The sequence below is a fragment of the Schistocerca cancellata genome, chromosome 4, assembly GCF_023864275.1.
Source record: "Schistocerca cancellata isolate TAMUIC-IGC-003103 chromosome 4, iqSchCanc2.1, whole genome shotgun sequence".
NCBI classification, from domain to species: Eukaryota; Metazoa; Arthropoda; class Insecta; order Orthoptera; family Acrididae; genus Schistocerca; species Schistocerca cancellata.
The window spans coordinates 180,691,695-180,717,010 of record NC_064629.1 but is presented as its reverse complement, the minus strand read 5'-3'; the positions used below and the strand labels follow the sequence as shown (position 1 = coordinate 180,717,010).

At 41.5% G+C, this 25,316-nt stretch overlaps 1 protein-coding gene across 4 annotated transcripts in view; it reads left to right on the top strand.

Annotated features, from left to right (window-relative positions):
* Positions 1-20,915, top strand: part of LOC126183663 (ATP-binding cassette sub-family B member 6) — a 161,781-nt gene extending 140,866 nt beyond the window's left edge. For all 4 annotated transcript variants that reach the window (XM_049925815.1, XM_049925814.1, XM_049925812.1 and 1 more), the window contains exons 12-14: positions 680-794; positions 19,741-20,003; positions 20,194-20,915. In XM_049925815.1, the coding sequence (XP_049781772.1) occupies positions 680-794; positions 19,741-20,003; positions 20,194-20,308 (493 nt within the window). In that variant the 3' untranslated portion in view covers positions 20,309-20,915. The remainder of the gene's footprint in view (positions 1-679; positions 795-19,740; positions 20,004-20,193) is intronic.
* Positions 20,916-25,316: the final 4,401 nt, after the last annotated feature.

Sequence of the window (25,316 nt, the reverse complement as noted above, 5' to 3'; positions counted from 1 at the left end):
ATTATGAAATGTTAATATATTGATGTAAAATAGTTAGAATAGTAATATGTTTACTAATCTCATAAAAAAGCATTGAACAATACATGTGACTGTAAAATATGAGGGTTATCAGGTGTGCTTAATAGGTGAAGGCCTTCAGAGAACTACATTCCCCTTTTTTAAACCCCCCTCCATCCTGTAACCCACTGTTCTCATACTTCATTGTACACTTATTCTATCTTCCTCCCTCGTTGAACATATATTCTATTCTTTTGAAACTTCCTGGTAGATTAAAACTGTGTGCCAGACTGAGCCTCAGACCATGGAAGTTTCATATTGGTGCTGACTTTGCTGCAGAGTGAAAAATTCATTCTGGATCTCTTCTTTTCTCTACATTTTCTCCCATCTCAATTTCTTTTTATAAGAGAGCATTATAACTTCATTTCTGCCACTTCTATTATAAAAATTTCCTGACAGTGATACAGGCAGGAAAAATCATTTCGTTTTCAGCATCTTCTTCTTCCTTCCCCTAAAAGTGGAAAAACGCTAGATGTAACAGGAGCTTGTCTTGTTGGACATTTAGTGGCCTATTAATCAAAGAAGTCATTTACTCTCTAATTGTTGCAACATTTCTTCAAATTATTCAGTACATTTCATGCTACTGGCCATATTTGATACTAATTAGTGCCTGAAATTTTAGGTTCAATATCCAGTATGGAAGAGTTGGTGCCAATGACGCAGATATTATAACAGCAGCAAAAGCGGCAGATATTCACGAAAGGATCCTTTCATTTCCTGATGGCTATGAAACACAGGTAAGTGTGTGTGTGTGTGTGTGTGTGTGTGTGTGTGTGTGTGTGTGTGTGTGTGTGTGTGTGTGTGTGTGAACAACTGATGATCGGTTCTTCTACCATATAGTTCTTCATAGTCAGTCAGTAGTTCTTCACAGTCCCACACACAGAAAAAACAATTGGGTTTAACTTTAGTACAAGGGCTGGTCAATAAAGAATGACTGGTTTTGGCAGCGTACCTTTAGTTTCTGCAGAAGTGTGACAACACCACCAAACAGCACTGTCTACGTAAGGTACTGAACAGGCCGATGATGGTAGACAGCAAGCCAGGAAACAGAGCCTTGCAAGTGGGAATGAAAACTCACCATGTGAGTCAATGCACGGGGAAGCAGAAAGTCTGAAACCATGTAGAGGCGTGCACGAAGATAAACACAACACATGGCAGGGGTGGTCAACAGACCATTGAGCACATGTATACTGCACAATGCATAAAACGAGGTCCACATTGGTTAAACTCAGCATTATAACTACTCTTCCTGGCTTATTGCTGCCGGCAGGTAAACACTCCTGTTGGCAGGTCTGCCCATACCATGTCGCGTGCCCTTCCCTCTCCCTTTCCCCCGTGGCAGTTGTCCACACTATTCCAATCTCGATAACCCTCCCAGCTGCTCCACCTTCAGCCAGGTGTCTGTTGGCGAGGATACTAAATACCTTCACCCTGAAAAGGCTACATAGAGCTGGAAGTGGCCTGGCTTGGGCCAAGACTTCCAGCTCAAAACCAGAGCGAGTGCCAGAAGGAGATCAACACCATTGGCTCTACCAGAGGGACAGAAGAGTTCAGAGGCACAAGCAACAGTAGGTCCACCACCAATGGCAGAAACAAGGCCATACTGGTGAGGGAAAGGGAAGGGGAAGGGAGGCGAGGACGAGGAGGAGGAGGGCGTGCCAGAGTCCATGGGGAATGAGACGTGCCGGGGTCCAAGGTGGCAGACAAAGGGGAGGCAGTCCAGGGTGTGAAATGAAAGGGGGGGGGGGGAGTATGAGGAAGTGCACCGCTGTAGGTGGGAGCCTGCACCCTGAACAGCATCACAACAAACCCCTCCAGCCAGCTGGGTGGAAGACCACGACTGTGAGGACCCAGAAGGGTGTGAGCGCAACTGATTAGCGTGATGGGATAGCTACTCCTGACATTATGACCCATGATGAGACGTGGTGTCCACCCCCTCCTGTTGTCCAAAAGACCAAGCTTAAACTGCAGTCCTGTGAGGAAAACACAGCGGGCCTTGGTGGTCCAGGTCATGTGACTCAGGATGCAGCAAATCTAAGAAACTCCACAACTGGTGCCCATGTAAGAGTTCCTCCGGACTGCATTTATTGACCTGTGTCGCCCAGTATGTTCCCACAAAACCCAACATTGCATAGTCGCAGGAAGAGGCAGATACAAACTTCTTCATTTGTTCATTTGTCTTGAGTAAATGCATGAACTGCTCCAGCTCTGAGTTAGAAGCTGGGTGTAATGGGACAGTAGTCATAAGCTGAATATCATAGTGAAAATAAGTCTTCAAACTCATGTGTCACTTTATCAGACAAGAGACCCTGGGGGGTCCCCTGATCCAAAAATGACTGACAACGTTCAGACAGTGGCAGTTGTTGACGTGGAGGATGGCTGGGCTACACATGGGAAATTTGACAAAACATTGACCACAACAACCACATGCTGCCCAAAAATGGACCCATGAAATCAATGTGCACCCTATCCCGATGGTGCTCCAAACCTGGCCATAGGGAAACCTGGTGTTATGACGCAGCCAGGTTCCGTGCACAGGTCCCACAAGCTCGCTTCAGATGTTCAGTGTCACAATCAGTTGCCAATGTGTGCACATTATGCCACGTCAACACCTTTGTAGGAGCCGTACCCCAGTGAAGACACGCAGCAACTCGGATATGCAAGGGCAATGGGATGACCCTTTGACACTTAGAATAATATGAAATCTTGCTCAAAAAATACTGGCACTCCTTGTGGTTCTTAGGTGCTGGCAGGTTGGCAACAGCTTTGGTGTGTTCAATCCGTAGGAATGAGGCCATTTTTGCTAAGCATATGTCCCAAAAAATGCACAATTTGGCAGAAAAAACTGAACTTTTACAGTTTTCAGTGGAGGGCATTCTCTAGAAGACATTGGAAATCTGTATGTAGTTTATCCAAGTGCTCATCTCATGTAGAGCCCATAACGCAAATGTCATCAAGATAGTTTATACAACAGCAAATGTCCTGCATCAACTGCTTCAAATATCATTGATAAATTCCTGGCACAGACAAGATTCCAAAAGGCAACCGATTAAACTGGTTAAACCAAAAGGGGGTCATGAGTATCAAGAAAGTCCAAGAATCTTCATTCAATGGCAACTGCGGGTGCACATTGTACAAGTCAAATCATGAAAAATACTGTTGTGTCCATCCCCTCCCCTGCCTGAAAAGCGCACAATGCCACCGGGCTTCTGAATCACCACCAAAGGGGTGGCCCACTGACTTGATTAAATAAGAGAAACGATGCCCTGATCATGTCAACTCTGCAAGTTGACCTTTACCTTGTTGCACATGGAGAAAGGAATGGCTGAGGTTGACAAAATTTAGGTACAGCCAATAGCTTGAGAGAAATGTGTGCCTCAAAATTTTTTTTTTTGTCCAGCCCAAGGTATTCTCAAACAACTGGTATTGCACCAGCAGGAATTGATCACTAACAATTTAAGTTTCCATTCTACATTCTTATAATGTGCAGAGACTGAGAATTGCCCCCCCCCCCCCAACCCTCCCCCAAGGAATATACTGATTACTATAAGACACAACTTGATGTAGCTGTCATTGCAACTATGGGAATTATTGCAGCTGACCATCCCTCTCATGTGTGCTTTAAATTCAGCTGGTCACCCATCCACTACAAGCATCAGTAAAATACTTTGGGGCATCACTTGTAGGGCATTGGAGACAGCATCAGAGACCATGGAAAACACAGGTGCATCTGATGACCGACACATGGTTCACCTGCTGTCACAAACAGGTGCTAAATAGCCCACCTGATGGCATATCTCACATATGGCCTTCATCTCCAGGAAATCTCTTTGAACATGTCCCAAAAGACAGTTAGGGCAGGATCGCTGGATCTCCCAGTGAGCGGATGGAGAGTGACGCTGAGGACCTGCAAAACACTACAGGCAGGAGTTACAATGCCGCAATTGATGCGAATCTGCTGAGTGCAACGCGGGCGATAGGCAGAGCAGCGGGCGATAGGCAGAGCCATGACACTACTGTGGTGGAACTGTCAGGGCATCAACACATGGTAATATGACAGGAGGAAAGGCAGATGGGGAAACTCCATGATGCTGTTTATCATGCACACCTAATTGCACCACCATCCAATCGTTGGGAAGTGCATTCCTTGCTGCTGCTATTAGCGCACGTGGCTCTGCAGTCTCGGCCATGTCGGCTGAAAGGGGATCGGACAAGATAAAGACCTAAGTTTGGATTTCAGGATTATGTGCTACCTGGACAATCCAGCTCTGCATTAGCAAGTCTGCATATGAGGTAACACATTTGGAGCACTCAAAATGACCCTTGATTGAGAGACCCTGCATATCAGCAATCCAGGTTGCATACAAGTGCCTGCAGCACTTATGGTGCAGATTAAGCATCAACCATGCTGCCATCACATGGTTTTGGTGCCCGAAATGATGTGTAAGTAACCGACAAAAGTTCATCAAAGGAGAGTTTCATGGGCTCAGTGGAAGGCTTCAACTTTTGCACTTCTTCTTAAAACCCTGCACTGCTGGACAATAACAAGGTAGCTTTGTTGACCAGGTCAATGATATGCCTTACCAGCCAGTGCAGGAAGAACTGTTGTAGGTAATTTTCCCACCTTTCTGTAGACTCATCGAAACCGGCAAACATCAGGGGCAGGGAAGAAAATAGCACAAAAAGTGTTTGGCTGGCCACCTGCATGGTGTGGGTACAAAGCAATTATGTATCCTGGGTTAACAGAACCTGCACCTGTTGCTGCTGCAGCTACTGCTGCTCATTCTGTAGACACAAGTTTTCCTGTCAGCATTGCAGAAATGCCAGAATTGCTGGTCCATAATTAATACTATAAAACAGAAAAAAAATTACAACTGTCACATGCATAAGAACACCCTTTGTCACTACAACGCCTCTAAATAACACTGTTGGTACAAGACCCTGGGTGGGCCAGCAGTGGCTTGACAAGAAGCCAGAGACAGAACCTGGCAAGAGGGAATGGAAACTCGCTGTGTGGGTCAATGTAGAGGGAAGCAGGATGCCCGAAACTGCGTAGGATACTGAAATACCTTAATTAATCATCATAATTCAGATGAATCTTCTCAAAATAGTCTCCTTTGGATGTGACACACTTGTCCCAGTGTTTCTACCTGTCTGCAAAGACATGATAGAAATAATTTTTTCAAAGCTCCAACAGAATCACTGACACAGCCTTCACTGCTGCTTCTGATGGTGGAAAATGCCTCACAGATCAGTTTCTTCAGGTTTGGGAACAGAAAAGTCACAAGGGTCTAAATAAGATTGTGGAGATCTTAAGGGATGTACTTCACACTGATTTTTGCGGAATATTCACTAACATCATTTGCAATATGCAGCTGTGCATTATCATGATGCAGTGTCCAGCCCAATTTACAGATATATATGGCATTTTGTGCCTGATAAGGAATTGCAAGGTTTTCAGAACAGCCCTGTATTATTGGTCAGTTGTTGATGTGTGCATCAGTACAACATGCTGATAAACCATTATGTGAATATAAAAACAACCACTTCAGTTTTTTTTTTTTTTTAAATTGGTGATTGAGGTTACCATGGAGCTTTGCTGATACTTGCCTGTATCAAAATTATGTAGCAAAGTTTCATCAGCAGTATCATGAAATGTATTTTCAAACTGTGAACACAGTCTGACAACAGCTATACAGTTTACTAGAAACAAATTTGTGTAGACCAGGACTCGAACCTGGATTTCTCACTTGTCATGAGTCTTACCATTTACGCTATTCAAGCACACCTCCAGGAAGTCTCTATATGTCCCAGTGTCTGCTTCCTATAATGGTCACACAATTAGGCGATTCCAATACGGTGAGAGACTTATTTTATTTTTCAGGCCAGGTTGCTTTGGCTGTGGCATGAAGTACATTAGTGCAGTGGCTGTATAGTTGAGTGCAATGTTCCTTCAGACATACATGCATGTCTGACAGACTCTGTGATGATGGGTAGTTGTATTAAGTTGAGAAATATATTCACAAATTGCAAGTATGACACCACAACAGCTTTACAATTTACTAGAAACATGAAAATTTTTGCCAGACTGGGACTCAAACCCAGATTTCCTGACTGTCGCAAGCGGTCGCCCTAACCACTTCGGCTATCCGAGCACATCTCGATGCATGAATATATGTCTGAAGGAACATGGCGTTGAACTATACAAACACTGTCAAATACAAATACTTCACAAATGTATCATCAGCAGTACAGACGATCTTGCAAAGTTTTTTTTAGCATGTCTTCTGAAAACTGTCTTGAGCAGCTAGTTTTTCACCCCATACACATTGGAAATATTGTAGACATTATAGCTACACTATGTGATCAAAGGTATACAGACACCCCCAAAAACATAAGTTTTTCATATTAGGTGTATTGTACTGCCACCTACTGCTAGGTACTCCATATCTGCGACCTCAGTAGTCATTAGACATCATGAGAAAGCAGAATGGGGCACTCTGCGGAACTCATGGACTTCGAACGTGGTCAGGTGATTGGGTGTCACTTGTGTAATACGTCTGTATGCAGGATTTCCACATTCCTAAACGTCCCTAGGTCCACTCTTTCTGATGTGATAGTGAAGTGGAAATGTGAAGGGACATGTACAGCACAAAAGCATGCCAGTCGACCTCGTCTGTTAACTGACAGAGACCGCAGACTGTTGAAGAGGGTCGTAATGTGTAATAGGCAGACCATCACACAATAATTGCAAACTGCATCAGGATCCACTGCAAGTAGTATGACAGTTAGGCGGGAGGTGAGAAAACTTGGATTTCATGGTCGAGCGGCAGCTCTTGAGGTACACAACACGCTGGTAAATGCCAAACCACACCTTCCTTGGTGAAAGGAGCATAAACATTGGATGATTCAGCAATGGAAAAACGTTGCATAGAGTGACAAATCATGGTACACAATATGGCGATCCTATGGCAGGATGTGGGTATGGCAGAATGCCCGGTGAGCGTAATCTGCCGGCGTGTGTAGTGCCAACAGTAAAATTTGGAGGAGGTGGTGTTATGGTGTGGTCCTGTTTCTCGTGGAGGGGGCTTACACCCCTTGTTATTTTGCATGGCACTGTCCCAGCACAAGCCTACATTGATGTTTTAAGCACCTTCTTGCTTCCCACTTTTTGAAGAGCAATTTGGGGATGACAATAGCATCTTTTAACATGATCAAGCACCTGTTCATAATGCACAGCCTGTGGCGGAATGGTTAATCATCATCATCCCTGTAATGGACTGCCCTGCACAGAGTCCTTACCTGAATCCCATAGAACACCTTTTGGATTTTTTGGAACACTGACTTCATGCCAGAACTCACCGACCAACATCGATACCTCTCCTCAGTGCAGCACTTTGTGAAGAATGAAACCTTCCAGCACCTGATTGAACGTATGCCTGCGAGAGTGGAAGCTGTCATCAAGGCTAAGGGTATGCCAACACCATCTTGAATTCCAGCATTACCAATGGAGGACGCCACAAACTTGTAGGTCATTTTCAACCAGATGTCTGGATACTTTTGATCACATAGTGTGTATGCAGGCCTGACCTAATCGATGGCATCAGGGACACTGATTAGTGACTATGATGTTATCATAGCATCTTTGGTTACTAAAGTTAATAAATCAGTCAAGAAGGCTAGGAGAATATTTGTGCTGGAAAGAGCAGAGAGACAGTTGTTAGCATTCCACTTAGACAATGAATTGACATCATTTACTTCTAGTCCAATGGACATAGAGGAATTATGGGCAAAATTTAAACACATTGTAAATCATACTCTGGTGAAGTATGGGCTGAGGAAGTGGATTAAGGGCAGAAAAGACCTACCGTGGCTTAACAATGAAATTAAAAAAAGTGATAAGGAAGCAAAAGGCTGTTGCATTCTCGGTTCAAAACAGAATTTGCAAATGACCACAGGAAAATGTTAGTAGAAATTAGTGGGTCTGTAAAAGATAGATGTGTGCAACTTACAACTCCCACCACCATACACCTTAGCAAAAGATCTTGCCATGAACCCGAGAAAATTTTGGTCCCACTTATTATCACTAAGTGGGTGTAAGTCTTCTATCCAGTCACTCTTTGACCCATCTGGTATTGCAGTGGAAGAAAGTAAAGTTGGAGTTTTAAAATTCACGTTTAAGAAATCATGTGGGAGAATCATACGAACTTATTGTTGTTTGACCATCACACAGATTCCCCTGTGGACGATGTAGTAATAAGCATCCCTGGTGTAGATAAACAACTGAAAGAGTTGAAAGCAAATAAGTCCCTATGGAATTCCAGTTTGGTTTTAAAAATAGTAGTCTGCAGCATTGGCCCCTTATTTAGCTCACATTTATCGTGAATCTCTCTCCCAGTGCAAAGTCACAAGCAACTGGAGAAAACTGCAGTCGACTCATATAGAACAAGGGTAAAACAACACTCGCAAAATTACAGACCAGTGTCCATGACATCAGTTTGCTGCAGGGTTCTTAGACACATTCTCAGTTTGAATATAATTTCCTTGAGAAGGAAAAGGTTATGTCCACAGACCACCATAATTTTGGAAAGCATCACTTGTGCAACACTCGGCTTGCTCTTCTCTCGCATGATATCCTGCAAACTGTGGATGAAGAGCAACAGATGGATTCCATATTCCTAGCTTTCTGTATATCATTTGGCGTGGTGCCACACTTCTGACTGTTGACGAAAGTACAAGCATATGGAATAAGTTCTCAGATATGTGAGTGGCTCGAAGACTTCTTAAGTAACAGAACCCAGAATGTTGTTCTTGATGGCAAGTATTCATTAGAGACAAAGGATGTCATCAGGAATGTGCCAGGAAAGTGTGATTGGACCACTGTTATTTTCTATATGCATCAATGATCTGGCAGCAAGGTAAGTAGCAGTCTGCAGCTGGTTGCTGATGATGCTGTGGTGTATGAGAAGGTGTCATCGTTGGGTGACTGTAGGAGAATACAAGAGGACTTGAACAAAATTTCTAGTTGGTGTGATGAATGGCAGTTAGCTCCAAGTGTAGAAAAATGTAAGTTTGCAGATGAGTCAGAAAAACAAACCTGTAATGTTTAACTACAGCGTTAGTAATGTGGTGCTTGACACAGTCACATCAATTAAAAACCTAGGCGTAACACTGCAAAGCTATATGAAATGGAATGAGCATGTAAGGATTGAAGTGAGGAAGGCAAATGGTCGACTTATGTATATCGGGAGTATTTTCGGAAAGTGTGATTCATCTTTCAACTAGTGTAACCCTTTGTTGAGTACTGTTACTACACCAGGTCAGATTAAAGAAGACATCGAAGAAAATCAGAGACAGAGTTGGGAACAACACAAAAGTATTACAGAGATGCTTCAGGAACTGAAGTGGGAATCACTGGAGGGAAGGCGACATTATTTTCGAGGAGCACTATTTAGAAAATTTAGAGAAACGGCACTTGAGGCTGACTGCAGAACGATTCTACTGGCACCAACAAATGTTTCATGTAAGGACCACAAAGGTAAGATTTGAAATATTAGGGCTCGTACAGAGGCATAGAGATAGTTGTTTTTCCCTTGCTTATGAAAGGAAATGGCTAGTAGAAGTACAGGGTACACTCCACCACATGCTATATGGTAGTTTGCAGAATATGTATGGGGTTGAAACTTCCTGGCAGATTAAAACTGTGTGTCGGACTGAGACTCGAACTCGGTACCTTCGCCTTTTGTGGGCAATTGCTCTACCATCTGAGCTACCCAAGCACGACTCACGCCCCGTCCTCACAGCTTCACTTCTCTCAGTCTCTCGTAGGAGATGAGAGACTGGCAGAAATGAAGCTGTGAGGACGGGGCGTGAGTAGTGCTTGGGTAGCTCAGATGGTAGAGCAATTGCCCGCGAAAGGCCCGAGTTCGAGTCTCGGTCCGGCACACAATTTTAATCTGCCAGTAAGTTTCATATCAGCGCACACTCCGCTGCAGAGTGAAAATCTCATTATGTATGGTGTTGTAGATGTAAGAGTGTATGAATTGAAGTGGAGGTGGTGACAGAACGACAGCGGCGGCGGTGGTGGTGGTGGTGGTGGTGGTGGTGGTGGTGGTGGTGGTGGTGGTGGTCACTGTGTCTATGCAAGAATTTGGTAGTGTTAGAAGCTATTTTGCATCAGTTAAGTTAATTCTTGCAGCATCTTTCAACTAGAGTGACAACCAGTTGTCAGCACATTGAAATTCAGTAGGATTAGAACTGATTCTGTTTGTAGGGAAAAAAGGAAAAAAAATATTTTTGTTCCTTTATGGCCTTCATGGCATCATGAGACAGATAAAACAATATTTGAATAATAATGATACACTCTGCATTTTTTCTTTCATTCGCAATATAAATTAACAGTTTAACAAGTAACTTGAAAGTGAAAAGTTACTAAGTTCATGCTAAGCTACACTTTAGTTTCCATACATAATAGTTTATGGTTAATGAATACTAAAATGTTCAAACGTACATCCCAGTCACTTCTTCAGTGTAAATGAGGTAAACCCCTGTTTAAGGAAAAACCCCTGTAAGGAAAAAAATAATGGATTCCACAAGGACTCATTAAAAAGGGTTTCACTGTATTCTGTATTTGAGAAAGACATATATTGACACAAAATAAACTCTAATTTGACATGAGAATGACCGTCTAAGCTTAAACTGGCCTCTCTTCATTTCATATGGTTCAGTTTCTTTTTCCTCCCATTACTCTGACTTCATTTCATAAGTGGCTCAATTCTAGATTACTCATCTGGACTGGGCTGGCTTCTTGTAATATGGCACAGGTTTGTCTTCCTCCCATTACACTACTATTAGTTAACTTCGTATGTGGCTTAGGCACTTGTGGTTTTTCTCATTCAAACGTCCCTTTTTATTTATTTATTTATTTATTTAGTAAGTTCTGTGGAACTGTACAAGCTAAAGCTACTTGGTCATGAAATGAGTCATTACATAGTTTACAGATGCCGATTAGAAAATTTATAAACAAAGAAGTAAAGAATTAATAAAATATGAAGAAACAGGACATGCAAATAAATAACACATCACCAAGAAAAGTTACCAAATACTGCAAGGAACTCCTTAACAAAACAAGAGGATTTTATCACAAGGAAACCTTTCAACTCAGATTTGAATATTTCGAGTTTATCATTCAATTTTTTTCAGTTCTGTTGGACACCAGTTGAAAATTAAAACCTGCTGTATTGTGCACACTTTTCGGTACAGTGCTTAAGGAAGTGTTATGATGTGCTCACTAAATAAATGTTGCAGTTTCTTCTAAATGAGTTACTATTGTCAACAAGAAAGCCCATGGTGGATTATATATGTTAGAATTGTGAGACACCTGTACAAAGGCCTAGATGAAGTTCACAGACAGAAATTGCAGATCAAGCTGACTACCCATTTCTGGACTGAAAATATTCTCAGTGAATGTACGGAGTTGTCCTTAAATATAATACTGTACAAGATAATGATGTGATGGTAAGCACTGTAACCTTCCATCTCCCCCAGTCCTAAAAATTGAAAGTGGTTGATTTCACTTTCAGACAAAAAAGTTTCACTGTTATGAGAGTACCATGTGAGAAACAGCTTACATTGCTTTTTGTTACACGTAAGTTGTAATCTTTTCTCTGAAAGCCACATGCTGATATTATTGATTACACTATTAGCCATGTCATTATTTAAATTATGTTCCATGTCTTTCACAATGATACTTTTGTCATCTACAAAGAGAAAATTGTTTGTGCTATTTGTAGTGGTTTTTTCGTGGCACTGCCATTGTAATTCAGTGTTCTGTTATCATGCTATTCATTGTTCAGCATCACAGCTCGACAAATATGCAAGAAAAATGTGTATTCAGTGTGTGTGATTAAATCAATAAAAACACAACACATACTAGTATAATTAATTTTAGTCAAGAAGATGGACTCTATTCTTTGAGACACTGATGTCAAAATGAGTCATTATTTTAAAAAATTTAAATTGTTTGTGTTACTTATATCTGCTGTCAATTGCTGTAATTTTCTTTGCTTCTTGTATCCTTTTGACTACATGTAGGTAAATTTTCAAAGTAAATTAGGATAAGAAATTGTTTGTACAAAGATCTTTAAGCGAGCTGGCATTTCAAGTGAGGTAACCACCATAATATTTTGAAGGAATATATCAGTTTGACCAATGGCAGCGCCATCTAGCGGGCCAACCATAGCGCCATCTGGTTTCCCCCTTCAAGCTAGACAAGTTTCGTTCTTTGCAGTTTTTTTGTGTTTGATGCTTATTTCATGAGATACTTGGCCCGGTCACGATCAATGGACAATCCTGTGTGTGTGTGTGTGTGTGTGTGTGTGTGTGTGTGTGTGTGTGTGTGTGTGTGTGTGTGTGTGAAAACAGCCACTGGCAGGAGCTGCAGATACCTCTGAATGGGGCCTAGGGGCCATCCTGACACGTAGACATGGATGGCTCCAAACATTTGATCGCATTTGCATTGAAGATGCTCACAGCTGCTAAGAAGAGGTATTCACAAATCGAAAAAGTGGCCCTTGTGATGATCTTTAAACTGAAGGAATTCATGTATTCATAGAGAGAATGAAGTTTCAAGTCACTACGGATCATAAGCCACTGATCACCCTCTTCAGTCCTGCAGCACAGCTACCTGAGAGGATTGCCCACAGACTCCAGCACTGGACAGTCTTTCCCACCAGGTACAATTACAAAATTCACTTCCACAGTACCGCTCAACATGCCATTGCAGACACCCTGTCCTGTCTCCCAGTGGGCCCCATCGTGGAGTTCGACCAAAAAGAGATCTTGTGCTTCCAGTTTGACGAAGAGGCTGAACAGGCAGTGGATATTTTCCTGTTGTGAGGCCCCATGTGGCTGCAGTCATGGCCAAGGACAGTTATAGCGATATGTACAAAAGGGTTTGTCAGACTGAATTCTCAGATGGGACTCCAGCCCATTGCAGCATTACTTTCATCTCCATCAGTGGCTTACCCTAGTGAACAGAGTTATCCTATTACTCACAGATCAACAGGCTGTGCTGTTAGTCCTGGCAGAACCTCTGTGCCTGACTATCTTAAGGCTCTGGCACCAAGGTCACTAGGGTGTCTAGGAAACTAAACTGCTCACCCAGTGCCATGTGTACTGGCCAGGCATAGACTGGCAGGTCAAACATCTTGTCCACAACTGTCATCAGTGTGAACATCAACAAGCAGATCACCATCTAATGTTCTCAGCCTGGGTGAAGCCCTCACCCTTGTGGGAGTGCATTTGTTTCGACTTTGTGAGTCTCTTCCTGGATGCTATGTGGGTGATTGTCCTCAGTGTGTACTGCAGGTGAAGAAATATGTTGCAGACACTCCTATGAATGACATAACACCTTTTAAGTTCCTACTGCTTGACACTAACCAGGGAGAAGAGTCCGGCAGAACTCCTCCATGGCCATCAGCCATGCACACATCTCCATCTCATACTACCAACACCGTATGTTTTTAGGGAACATTTACATGTGAATTCATGTTAAAAATGTGATGGGGGTTCCTCTCTTAACCACAATTGTTTCATGAGAATAATGTACAGTTATTGTATTCCCAAACAAGTGTCATCACCACACTACAAATTGTGTAACGTACGAACTACAGAGTATTTGAAGTATCATACTAGATTTTTTTTAACAAGGAGTACGACAAATGATAGGTAAGCTTGCTTTCATTTTTACCTCAGATTAACATAAGCAATTAAACTGTATGGAAGTGAACTGATGTTGGAAAACTGTTTATTGTGATAAGAGACCATTGTTGTTTTCTTCTTGTTTAATGGTAACAGGGTAGCAGCACAAGTTAAAATAGTCCTTACCTGTTGATGTAATAATGCTGACCCATAAGTCTTCCTTTTCTGTTGGTTCGTTTAGATATGCTGATAATGGAGAACAGCTTATCTGTGCCTTTTCAGTTTTTCTTTTTTCACACCATGTTGGTATATTATTTTCATATTAGTTAATTATATGTAATTAAAATGATGAGCTCTAGTAAAATTCAGTTATGGGAAATTTCTTCATAATCTACCTGTGTAAAGTGTAAACCACTTGATCAGTTACTGAATGGTACTCAATGTGGAAGTAAGCAAATGATTTTTGATAATGCAGGGAGTACAGCAGCAGTGGTCAGCAAAAGGGAAATATGGTGAAAGTGCAGTTCACCATCGGGCAGTACACGGGACAGAGCTAGAAACACAAATGAAATTACTTGCATGCTGTAGATTTTTTTAATTCAAAACTTTATTTACCAAGACTGCAGTATAGAAAACTGTGATTACTAGTTTCAGCCACTTGAATGGTCATCTTCAGAACAGGATACAGACATGCAGTGCCTACATCAAGAGAATAGATACCATAACAGCCTGCACCCCTCGATCAGTCAGTCAAGAGAATAGATACAATAATCATTTCAGTGTTGAAGTCATTAAGGAAACACTGAAATGACAGTGTCATACCTGTTCTCTTGATGTAGACATAGTGTGTGATATCTTGATCTGAAGATGACCAGTTAGGCGGTTGAAACTAGCAGATTGTGGTCTTGGTAAATAAAGGTTTCAATAAAAAATCTACAGCATTGAAGTTTACAGATGCCAGGCCAACTATGTTAGGTAATTACAAGAAATTACTTGTGTGTAATGTCCTCCAAACCAACTGCAATGTAAGCAGCCGGAGGCATTATGTTCATCAAGAGAATTACTCGTTTAATATTTTAAATTCATTCATGTGGCTCTCTTCGCACATTCCTACACAAGAACTTTCTTATGTTAATAGTTTTAAAAATAGTAGCTTAGTGATAGTACTTGGCACTTTCTCTTCTAAGAAGAATTGGTGCACTGGCAGAAGTCAAGCACACTTCATATGCCTGTCAGCAGTTAGTAGGGTTTTTGGCAGTGTGAATATACAAAATCCACTTAGCTTGCATTCAAAGTAGTTCTATGTACATCTATTGACCACCCTCATGTTTTGTAAATTTGTGAAAATACGTCAATCAGTGTTGTATTTAGTAAAGTATTGCTAAAGTATTATTTACATTAGTAAAGTATTTAAATTTAACCACCTATTTCTTAACTGTCTAGAATGAAGCTTGGTCACACTATTTGAGCTGAGCCATTTCATTAAAACACACACAAACCATTAGCCTACTCCAGAAAGTAGATGAAGTTGATATTTAATTTGAATTATTGCACATGTACAAACATACCAAAAACAAAATTTCATTGGTATAAATGCCATTTCTATTCTGTACAAAGAGATCTTCACTATGACTTGAACAAACTCGTTTCTGTTAACATAAAATATGAGAGATTAATTTCGTCTGTGTTAAAATTTGTGTTCGTTATTGATGGAGTGTTTACCATCTTATATTGTGTAATTGTTGCTTTTAAATTAGTGACAAGCATAGTTTAAACAGCTGGGAGAAATAAGGACCTGTTTACACTTGGGCAGGGCCTGCAGCACAGACGTACTGTGGGGCCCATATTCTGTCATTTGTACTCACATTTTTTATACTTTTTATTTAATGAATTTAAGCACTAACAGATGCTGTTTACTTGGATTCTTTAACCATTATCAGAGAAACATAAGGGACATTATTCAAGACAATAAAATGGTCCATCATATTTGACTCTTATAAACTTCATTCACATATCAGTGCAAACCACTCTTGGCACATAACAACTGCCATGTGTACATTTTACATATGTAGTAATCTATCTACTATAAATACTAATGGATAACTATCACTCATTTGGCATATAAGTTGTATATCTCCTGTAAAATTCAGTTGTTGGGGCAACTGAATTTTACACACACACACACACACACACACACACACACACACAGACAGAGAGAGAGAGAGAGAGAGAGAGAGAGAGAGAGAATGTTTCCTTTATCTGAGAAAATTGCTTAAAGTGAAAAGCAAGTTGGCCAGACTTAACAACTGCAATGCAGATGTCACCAGATGTGTGTCGTGTGTCCAGCACCACCACCGTATTGAGCCTGTTGACTTTTTACTCATTCCCACAAAAGCTGCTCACTTAAATATATGTGCAGACATTTGAAATACTTTCCCTAATACCTTTTTGATGTGCTGGAAATTAGTATATAATACCATTTACAACAACGAAAGCTGACTGTGTCTGTTTTGAGAAGTAAGGCAGAGAGGAAATATGTTGTACCTTAGTCGTGTCTTCTCAATGCGTGTAATGACAGAGCCTGGCACGAGAACATACTTGGCAGAGTTAACAGTGCAGTTGTCCATTTAGACAGCCTAGCATTTCAATGTCAGCACTTTTCACTTTTGCAGTAAATTTAAATGCCAGCATTAACAAGTTTTACATCACTGTACTTACCTTTTCACAAGCTTTCACATGCCATTTAAAAATTATATCATTGAGTTATTGTGGTTTTTTTTTACAGTCTTGAATTTGTTGGTTGGTACATGTCTTATGAAGATTAACAGTTAAACAGGATTATGTTCCCCTCTGCCTATAATCATTTTCCAAAAAATTCATTTTGATATATTGAACTGCTCACAAAATAAAAAGGGTACACATTTTAGATGAGTGACCCTGTACAAAAATATGAAAAGTTTAAAATCTTGTTGCTCCCCTTCTTTGGATAAAGTTTTGTGGGTGCCCATGCCCAGAATAGTGTGGCACAAGCTTGTAATAATGCACAGCAAACTGTAGTGGAACCATAGACATAGATAAAAACCTTATTCCCAAGTTTTAATATGTAAAATGTGGGTTGAATACAATAGAAGTATGTCAATTATATTCTTCAAAAGTTTGATAATACACTCTAATTCCTAAATTTTTTATTAATTTCTACCGAAAGCTTTTAACTATAAATTTCTCCCAAAAAGGGATGGGGTTTATGGTTGGGGGGGGGGGGGGGGGGGGGGGCAATATAGCTGTAGCTGTGGGAGCCCTAGACAGTGCAGTGCCTGTAGCAAGTGCTACATGGATAAGCTGTCGCTGGTAATGATTGTACAGGGTGAAGAAAAAATACTGCACTTGGCGGTCGGCATGCAATTCCTCATCCCAGTTCCAGAAACACACACACACACACACACACACACACACACACACACACACACACACACACACACACACACAAAATGAGAGGGAGAGGGACAAGACGAGTCACCAGAAACTTGCTCCTCTTTTATTGCTTGAATGATTCAGGGTGTTGCGATCTAAAAAATGAGACTCTGGCAACATTGTAACTGTGTGCAGTGTGGCCAATAACAGGTAGCATGAACTCTGTGTTGTGCTGGAACTGTCCCATTAGCTCAATGAGACGTGGCAGTGATGGGAAAAATGGATATGCAGACTCACCTGTTTGAGTCACATTCTTCCCCCCCCCCCCCCCCCCCCCCCCTCCCTCCCTGGTATAGCATCAACTTGTTTCCAGTTTATGCCTCAACACTCGACAATGCGGTATCTTGTGTGTTTCTTTCTAAAGACATAACATGACCTCCTTACAGATATAAATGACCACTTTGTTTCAACCATGACAAAAATAAAGGCAATAGAAAATAACAGTGAATACAGTAATATCATCTCTATTGTGATTTCCCTAAATCACTCCAGGCAAAAGCCGGGATGGTTCCTCTGAAAGGGCACAGCCGACTTCCTTCCCCATCCTTCCCTAATCCGATGAGACCAATGACCACGCTGTCTGGTCTCCTTCCCCAAACCAACCAACCAACCAATCTCTATCCAAAGAGGTACAAAAAACACAATAGGTAGGCAACACTAGATTGCACAGTATGCCATGTACAATAATTCCATTCTCTATGTTTGATGTCCAGGTATATCTCTTCAGAGCCAGTATGTATACATATGAGCAACATTCACTTTAGAGATGATGATCAAAGCGATCACCATGCATTTGTGATCACTTTGCCACTCATGGGATCATACTTCTCTGAACCCTACGTAACACACTTGCATCCACCATTCGCTTACATCAATGGGTGGAGTACTATAAGCTTGTTCCTTCATGTGTCCCCACTAATAAACATCTAGTGGATCACGACCTGGGGATCATGGAGGCCATAATATTGGACCTCCACATCCAATCCATTTTCTTGGAAATGCTTCATTTAAAGGGTTATGTAAATTCATTCCAAAGTGTGGTGGTGCACCATCATGTTGAAATCATAGCTGTTACCGAACTCAAAGTGGAACGTTTTCTAATGTGTCAGGCAAATTATTGCAAGAAAACACATGATGCAGGGATGCATTCAACTTGTCCGGCAATAGATATGGGCTCAAAAGCATTCCTCCCATGATTCCAGCCCACAGGTTTATGCCAAAACATGACTGAAACCCACATTTACAGATGATGTGTGGGTTGTGTTCCGTCCAGTAATTGCTTTTGTGGAGGTGGAAAATACCTTCACAAGTGAAACTCGATTTGTCAATTCATAAAAAGTTATTTCTGAAATGTTTGTTATCTTCTATTTGGTGCAAAAGCCATTCACAAAACTGTGCTTTTCGAATGTGGTCTCTTGGCTGCTGGTGTTACTGTGTAATGATGCAGTTCTTCATCGCGCAGTATGTGAACAATCAGTCTTTGAGATATCTGTAACTGCCTTGCAATACCATGGGTACTTCCCCAAGATGACTATTGTATCGTTTCAAGAATCGCATCCCCTGTATAGTACGTCTTGTTTTTGGACGACCTCTGTCTGTTACTTGTGGATGAAGATTACTGTTTTCCCAAACGTGTTGCCCCCGGTGATGAAAAACATTCTTATCGGGATGGCACCTTCGAGGGTAAAATGCAGCATATGCATGAGCAGCAGCAGCAGCAGCAGCAGCGGCGGCGGTTTGGTTATCGGATGCACCCAGCACCAAAAGCATAACGCATTCATTGTTTGTGTGCTCCATCAGGAAGCCACCTTACATGAGTATTACAGGACCAGTTATGTTTGTGCTCTGTGTGATTAGTAGACACATCCAGGCAGTTTAATGGACCCCTCTGTCATGTGATAGGCTATTGTCATGTGACAAAATTATGTTCTGCTTGCAAATGACGAGAACTAGGGAATGGACGTCTAAAAAATAAAAAAGGAACCTGATGAGGATTCAGACCATAGCTCCATGGTGGGCACTGGGTTTGATGACCCATCAGTCTACTCAAAGAGCTAAGAAAGCCGATACCATAATGGGGGGTGAGACATGTTCCTCTATATTAGAATGCACTGCATGATGTGACACTGTTGTGACATTCTCATTTTCAGACGTGTGTTTTCAAAATGCACCAGATCTGGTTTTGCTAGATAAACTTTTTGCACACATTTTCTATTCTTCAAAACATTCTGGAGAATGTCTTGAGCACTTGATTTAAAGATGGTGCTTCATTGTGATTTGTGACACAATGTTCACTATTTAACACTGCCTGCTCGCAGTTGACTAGTTGAATGAACATCTAATGTTCTCAGTTGTTAATTCAGACTGCTGCTGTAGTTACTGTGCTGATGTTGCCTATATGACAGGAATAAAATCGGTCTTGGAATTTTTGGAAAAGTGTTATATATTGAATCTTAAACTTAGTCCACTGGACATATATTAGAAAAAATGTTTTCTCTCTCTTTTGTTTAGGTTGGTGAACGTGGTCTGAAGCTGAGCGGTGGAGAGAAACAGAGGGTTGCAATTGCTCGAACAGTCTTGAAATCACCTCCCATAGTTCTTCTGGATGAGGCAACAAGTGCTTTGGACACTCAGACAGAGAGAAATATACAAGCTGCGCTTTCAAGAGTGTGTGCAAGTAGAACCACTCTAATTGTTGCCCATCGACTGTCTACTATAATTCATGCCAATCAGATACTGGTGCTCAAAGATGGAGAAATAATTGAAAGAGGAAGGTAAACATTTATTGATACAGCTGAAACTTAATTGGGAAATCTTGCCTCTTTATACATTCAAACCATCGCATCTGCTTAAAATATTTTTAGAGCCCTTAATGTAAATAGTACTTTACTAATAATTATGCTACTAAGCAGATCTAGTATTGTAAGAAAACTTTCCATTTAAAAATTATGTTTTTGATTCCAGTCATGAAGAATTACTGGCTTTTGATGGAGTATACAAAGACATGTGGGATCAACAACTGAAAAAAGAGAATATAGGGGAGAGCGATTCGATTCCAGTGTTGAATGGGACCTCTTAATGTGGAAAGTAATTTCATCCCTATAATTCTACATCAAGCAGCAATGGCTGGGACTGAGTAGTTAAAACTGGTCTATTTTTTGTGGGTTGCAAGAACATGCGACATTGTCAGTTACAGAAAACTTGAAATGGTAGCTAAAAACCACTACAGGGCTGTGATATTTGTGCAGTTACCTAAGTGATAAGGTATTTCTTGTTTTCAGTCAGTAGATGTAGTTTTGTGAAAAAGACAGTGAAAGGACTCTGGGATGAGCTGTTTAGACTTGCTTTATCAGTGGTGTGCTCCACTTGATGACAGTGACGTGTAGCCAAGAGAAACAGTATGTCATGTGTATACAGAGTTGCAACCTGAACAAAATATTTGTGTATTATAGCCATAACTCCTCTGTTAACAAAAATACAAGTTCTCAGCATAGTACATTTGTATATGGCTGAGGATATTCCACTTCTGTGATTTGTAAATTACCAGTTTTTATTGGTATAATATGTTGTAAATAATTCATTCAATGGGCTTTAATACATACTGTGTCAAGACTGTTATCCGTCTATATTTTAGCAGTAAGTGAACTTATTGTACAAAGAAATAATAAATATGTAGTCATACATTACTCAATATTTTATGCTCAACTGGACATGAACTACAAAAATATAACACATAGACTTGAGATAACTAGGTACTATTTAAAATTACTTTTATAACCATTGTTTGTCAACCAGTGTGAATTTAATGTGTTTTACTGATGGTACAAATCAACAATGACATGTGTATACTGTATTTATAGTATGCCACAAATTCAGTGCATAAAGGCTGGAAGAGAAATGAATTAAACTTTACTTTAAAATTGATGATCATCTCTCTGAGGCCTTCTCTTTATTATTTTGTGTTATAAATATAGTAGGAAAGTCGTGGTAGAATGTAAATAATTTAGGAGTAAAGGAGACCACTCACCAAATAGCAGAAACATTGAGTCATTGACAGGCACACACAAAACAATAAAAACTTGCTCACCTCCCGGGGGCTCACATCTCTTCTTTGGCCAACATGGGACCCCAGCCCTTGCAATACTACTTCCCTTTCCATGCTACAAGTCTGTCCTCCAACTATCCTTCTCCTCCCCCACCCCCACCCTCTACCCCCTACCCCCATCCCCACCCTATCTGCTTTTCCATTGGATGGTCTTCTTGGTACCGATTGTGCTTAGATCTTGTTTGTGACTTTGGAGACTCATTTTCTTCCCTTTCAGCATTCTACAGTCATTGTCCCCTTTTTGGTTTTGACTTGCTACTCCTTTTCTAAATTTTATCATGCAGGGAAGGTAGCCCAGTGCGGCATATATTTCACCTCTTATGCTCTGCACCCTTCCTTTCTTGCAAAGGTAGTACACCCAAAACCCAGCATGGTAGCCATTCTGTTGCGTGGAGGAGGGGTGTCGTCGAGTATCACCTGCAGGGTGGTAGTCCCCTGACCATGCTGGGTTCACACTGTTCGTGCCTGAGCTGGAAACTACCCACGCAGGCTAAGGAGTATGTGCCCGTCAGGGCTTGGGTTCGGGGATTGCAGGCAACAGTTTGCTGGCTAGGTAACCATTGTTGTGGCTGGGTGGTGCCCATGGGAAGAGATCCCGTTCAGAGTAGGTAGTACCATGGCGTAAGATTCACACATGAAGCAAATTAAATTTTCTTCTGCTAGTGGCCACAAGACCTCAGAAGTCTCTTTAGATGGGAAAGATGATTATAATTTAGAAAGATACTATGTTTCCTTCCCTGGCCGCACAGTGGGAAGAGGGACAAGCAAGACACCTGAAATTGAAATACTCCACACAATGCTTGGTCTGGACACCTTTACTCCAATAAAACAATTATTTCTTGTCAAAAACACTAAAGACAAATTTTGCCAACTTGAGCCTCTGGGAAAAATGTTAAATGGTTTGTTACTAATTAAAACTTCCTTTGCTGCCCAATTTACAGCTCTTGAGGCATGTGATCGTCTAGGTGACATACCTGTGACTATTGCCCCCATACGATACTTCAAACATGGTCCTAGGAACCAACTGTTGCAGAAATCATACGCTCCTAACCTAACAGATCAGGAACTTTGGACTAATCTCCAGCGGTGATGTGGGCATTTAATGAGATGTGTACAGTCAGTGCCAAAAAATAATTGTCCAGACACAGGCACTCGTATCTTAGCCTTTGAATAAATTGGCCTTCCGGAGAAGTTGAAGGACATGGTTTACAGTTGCGAACTGAAATCATATGTCCCACCTCCTACGCAGTGCTTCAGATGTTGACGCTTTGGGCATATGTCATCTCGCTGTACGGCAGACCCAAAATGCGGCAGCTGTGGATGATCACTCCACGCATATAATCATTGTGAACATCCACCTTTGTGTGTCAACTGCTGGACCATTATCCTCCACATTAGCCAGTTTACCCAGTTTTCAAAAAAGAACCGAAGATCCAGGAATACAAATCTGTTGACTCTCATATACTAAGGTATGGAAGAAATATGGACCCTGCAGATAGGGCAATCAATTATGCTAACATAATGACTGTCACCCTCTCTCCACCTTCCTCTCCTCTTGTTCCCACAGTCCTTTTGCGGGATCCACTTGCCGCTCTCAGCATGAGAAGCATTGTCCTCATTCGGCATATACCAGTGACAGGGCTCTGTCTCGGGGACTCTTCTCCCTGACAACCGCTGGACTAGGGGCCTGATGTCAAACAAAGGCTGAAGGAGCCATGGCCTATGGGTCACAGGGCTGCTGTTCTTCATCTGTCCCCACACACACTGCGCATAGCCCCTTGAACGAACCTTGCCCACTAGAGGTTATGAAGAAAATCAATAAGAATTGAGAAAAGACTCTACCAGTGCTCCCGGGCCACCAGATCCCCTCACACAGTCCAATTCTGAACCAACATTTGTGGATGTGGTTCCATCCCCACTGACAGGCAGTGATCCTGTTGCATGACTGGCCCCCTTGGCCCCTTCACGACTAACCTGGTCACCCGTCACGTGATCATTCAGGGAACTGTAATGAGTACCACTGTCATGTGCCAGAACTGTAACACCCTATTTCCTCTTCTTCTGTGGTTTGCATTGCTCTTGGAAAAACTGTAAAATGCTGGTGACCATTCTCCAACACTCTGTGGTCATCATGCTATCTCTCAGAACCGCGCTGGCCCCTAGAGGGCATCTGGAGGGGCCTGTACTTTGGTTCGTGCAGCTGTCATTCCTGAACAGATTCCCCTTCATACCACAGTAATGGTGCAAGTGCATACCACCTGAGCGATTACCATTTATAACATTTACCTGTCTCTTTCCAAGTCACTTACTTATATTGAATTGGCTACTTTAATCCAGCAATCACCACCACCACCACCTATTTCTTATACTTGGGGACTTCAACACACACAACCCATTGCGGAGGAATACTACTTCATCTGGTAGGTGTGTTCTAATTGACAACTTATCACAGATAATGATCTCTGCCTCCTCAGTGATGGTTCTCCTACCAAAGTTCCTAAACGGCGGGCTGCCGCTCAGCACTGCCAGCCCACGGGCTCGCCCAGTCCAGGCCTCGAGGTCACCACCTCATGTGACACGGTCGCACTGGGCTGCTGAGCGCACCGCACTGGATGGGCTGGGCCGCCTATCAAACATATGTCCCACACCGCATACCGAGCTCTACCACTCTAGATGTGCTGTCACCTCCTCTCTATACCTTGAAAAGCGTTTAACACTGAACCCATGGAGACGAAGTATTTTTCTCTGTTAAGAGTTTCATTTTACTTAATGCATGTGAAATAAATGCTCAGCAACAAATTCGAAGCAATTTTTTGAAATGCTATTTGCTGCTAAAATGTACACATGCAGTTGCTAATACAGCTGATTAGATATGCTTGTTTACACTTTCAATATCCTCACTTTAAGCAAAATGAAGGATGGTATCCGTGTAGAGTTCAAAGCCATTATTGGATTTCGACACATCCAGAACCGAATTCGAAAACCAACTGACTAGTATAATGAAATGCTCTGACACTGGCAGTACTTGAAGCTGCCCAAAGGCAGCATTGTTACTGCTGTTCGGTCAAACAAATAAACAGATAAAACTTCTGAGTGTCGAAGCGACTGCATAAAGTAGGTACTGAATATCTAGTTTACCTGAGAAGCAGATTATCGCCATGTCAAACAATTTTGTTTCGTGCTAAATAAAAACTGAGTACGACATTACGCCGGGTCCACACAGTACTATTTTATGTCGATGCATTATTCAAATTAAGCGTTTTCGTGTTGAACGATTGTTACTGCACTAACTTCAAAACATGACGACTTTGGGTGTGGTAAAACTGCCAACATACAATAATCAATTTACAGAGAATGTAAAACAAAATGTGGTGTGGAAAAAATATTTACAACATATTCCATCATTCAGTTTCTCTGTTATTGGAGTTGCTATGAAGAAAGAGAAGTGACAGTCTTGCATTTAGAATGAAACTTGCAGAACTCAGATTTCTCTCTGATGCAAAACTGGATGACGGTACACACACAATTTTTCAGGTGATCTGGAGAGTCGCTAACATTTGTCTGTTTACAGTTCTGGTTTAAGCACCTATGTAACTCATCTGTGGAAGTATGATTGTCGTCAATATCTGCCTACAGAGCAAACTTCTATACGTTTGTTCATGGCAGTAAAACAAAGACTTTTAATTACCGTTTGGCAAATCAATAGAATGTGAAAGTACTACTGAAAACTAAACCAAATGTTCCGTTCTTAAAAATATCTGAATTATTTTCCAGAACTGCAGGACTTCATCGAAGTTGCTCTCAGATTCTACCGGAACAGTCTAGCAAATAGTTCACGTATATTTGGCTATACTTTAGGTGAGAGAGTACCTGAGATGATTGTCTTTTCTACAGCCGAATTTAGTTTTGTCTGGCAGATGGTGCTTCACAGGGAAGCACCCTTTTGTGACTGGTCACTACAAATTATTGATGTAGTAGCTAG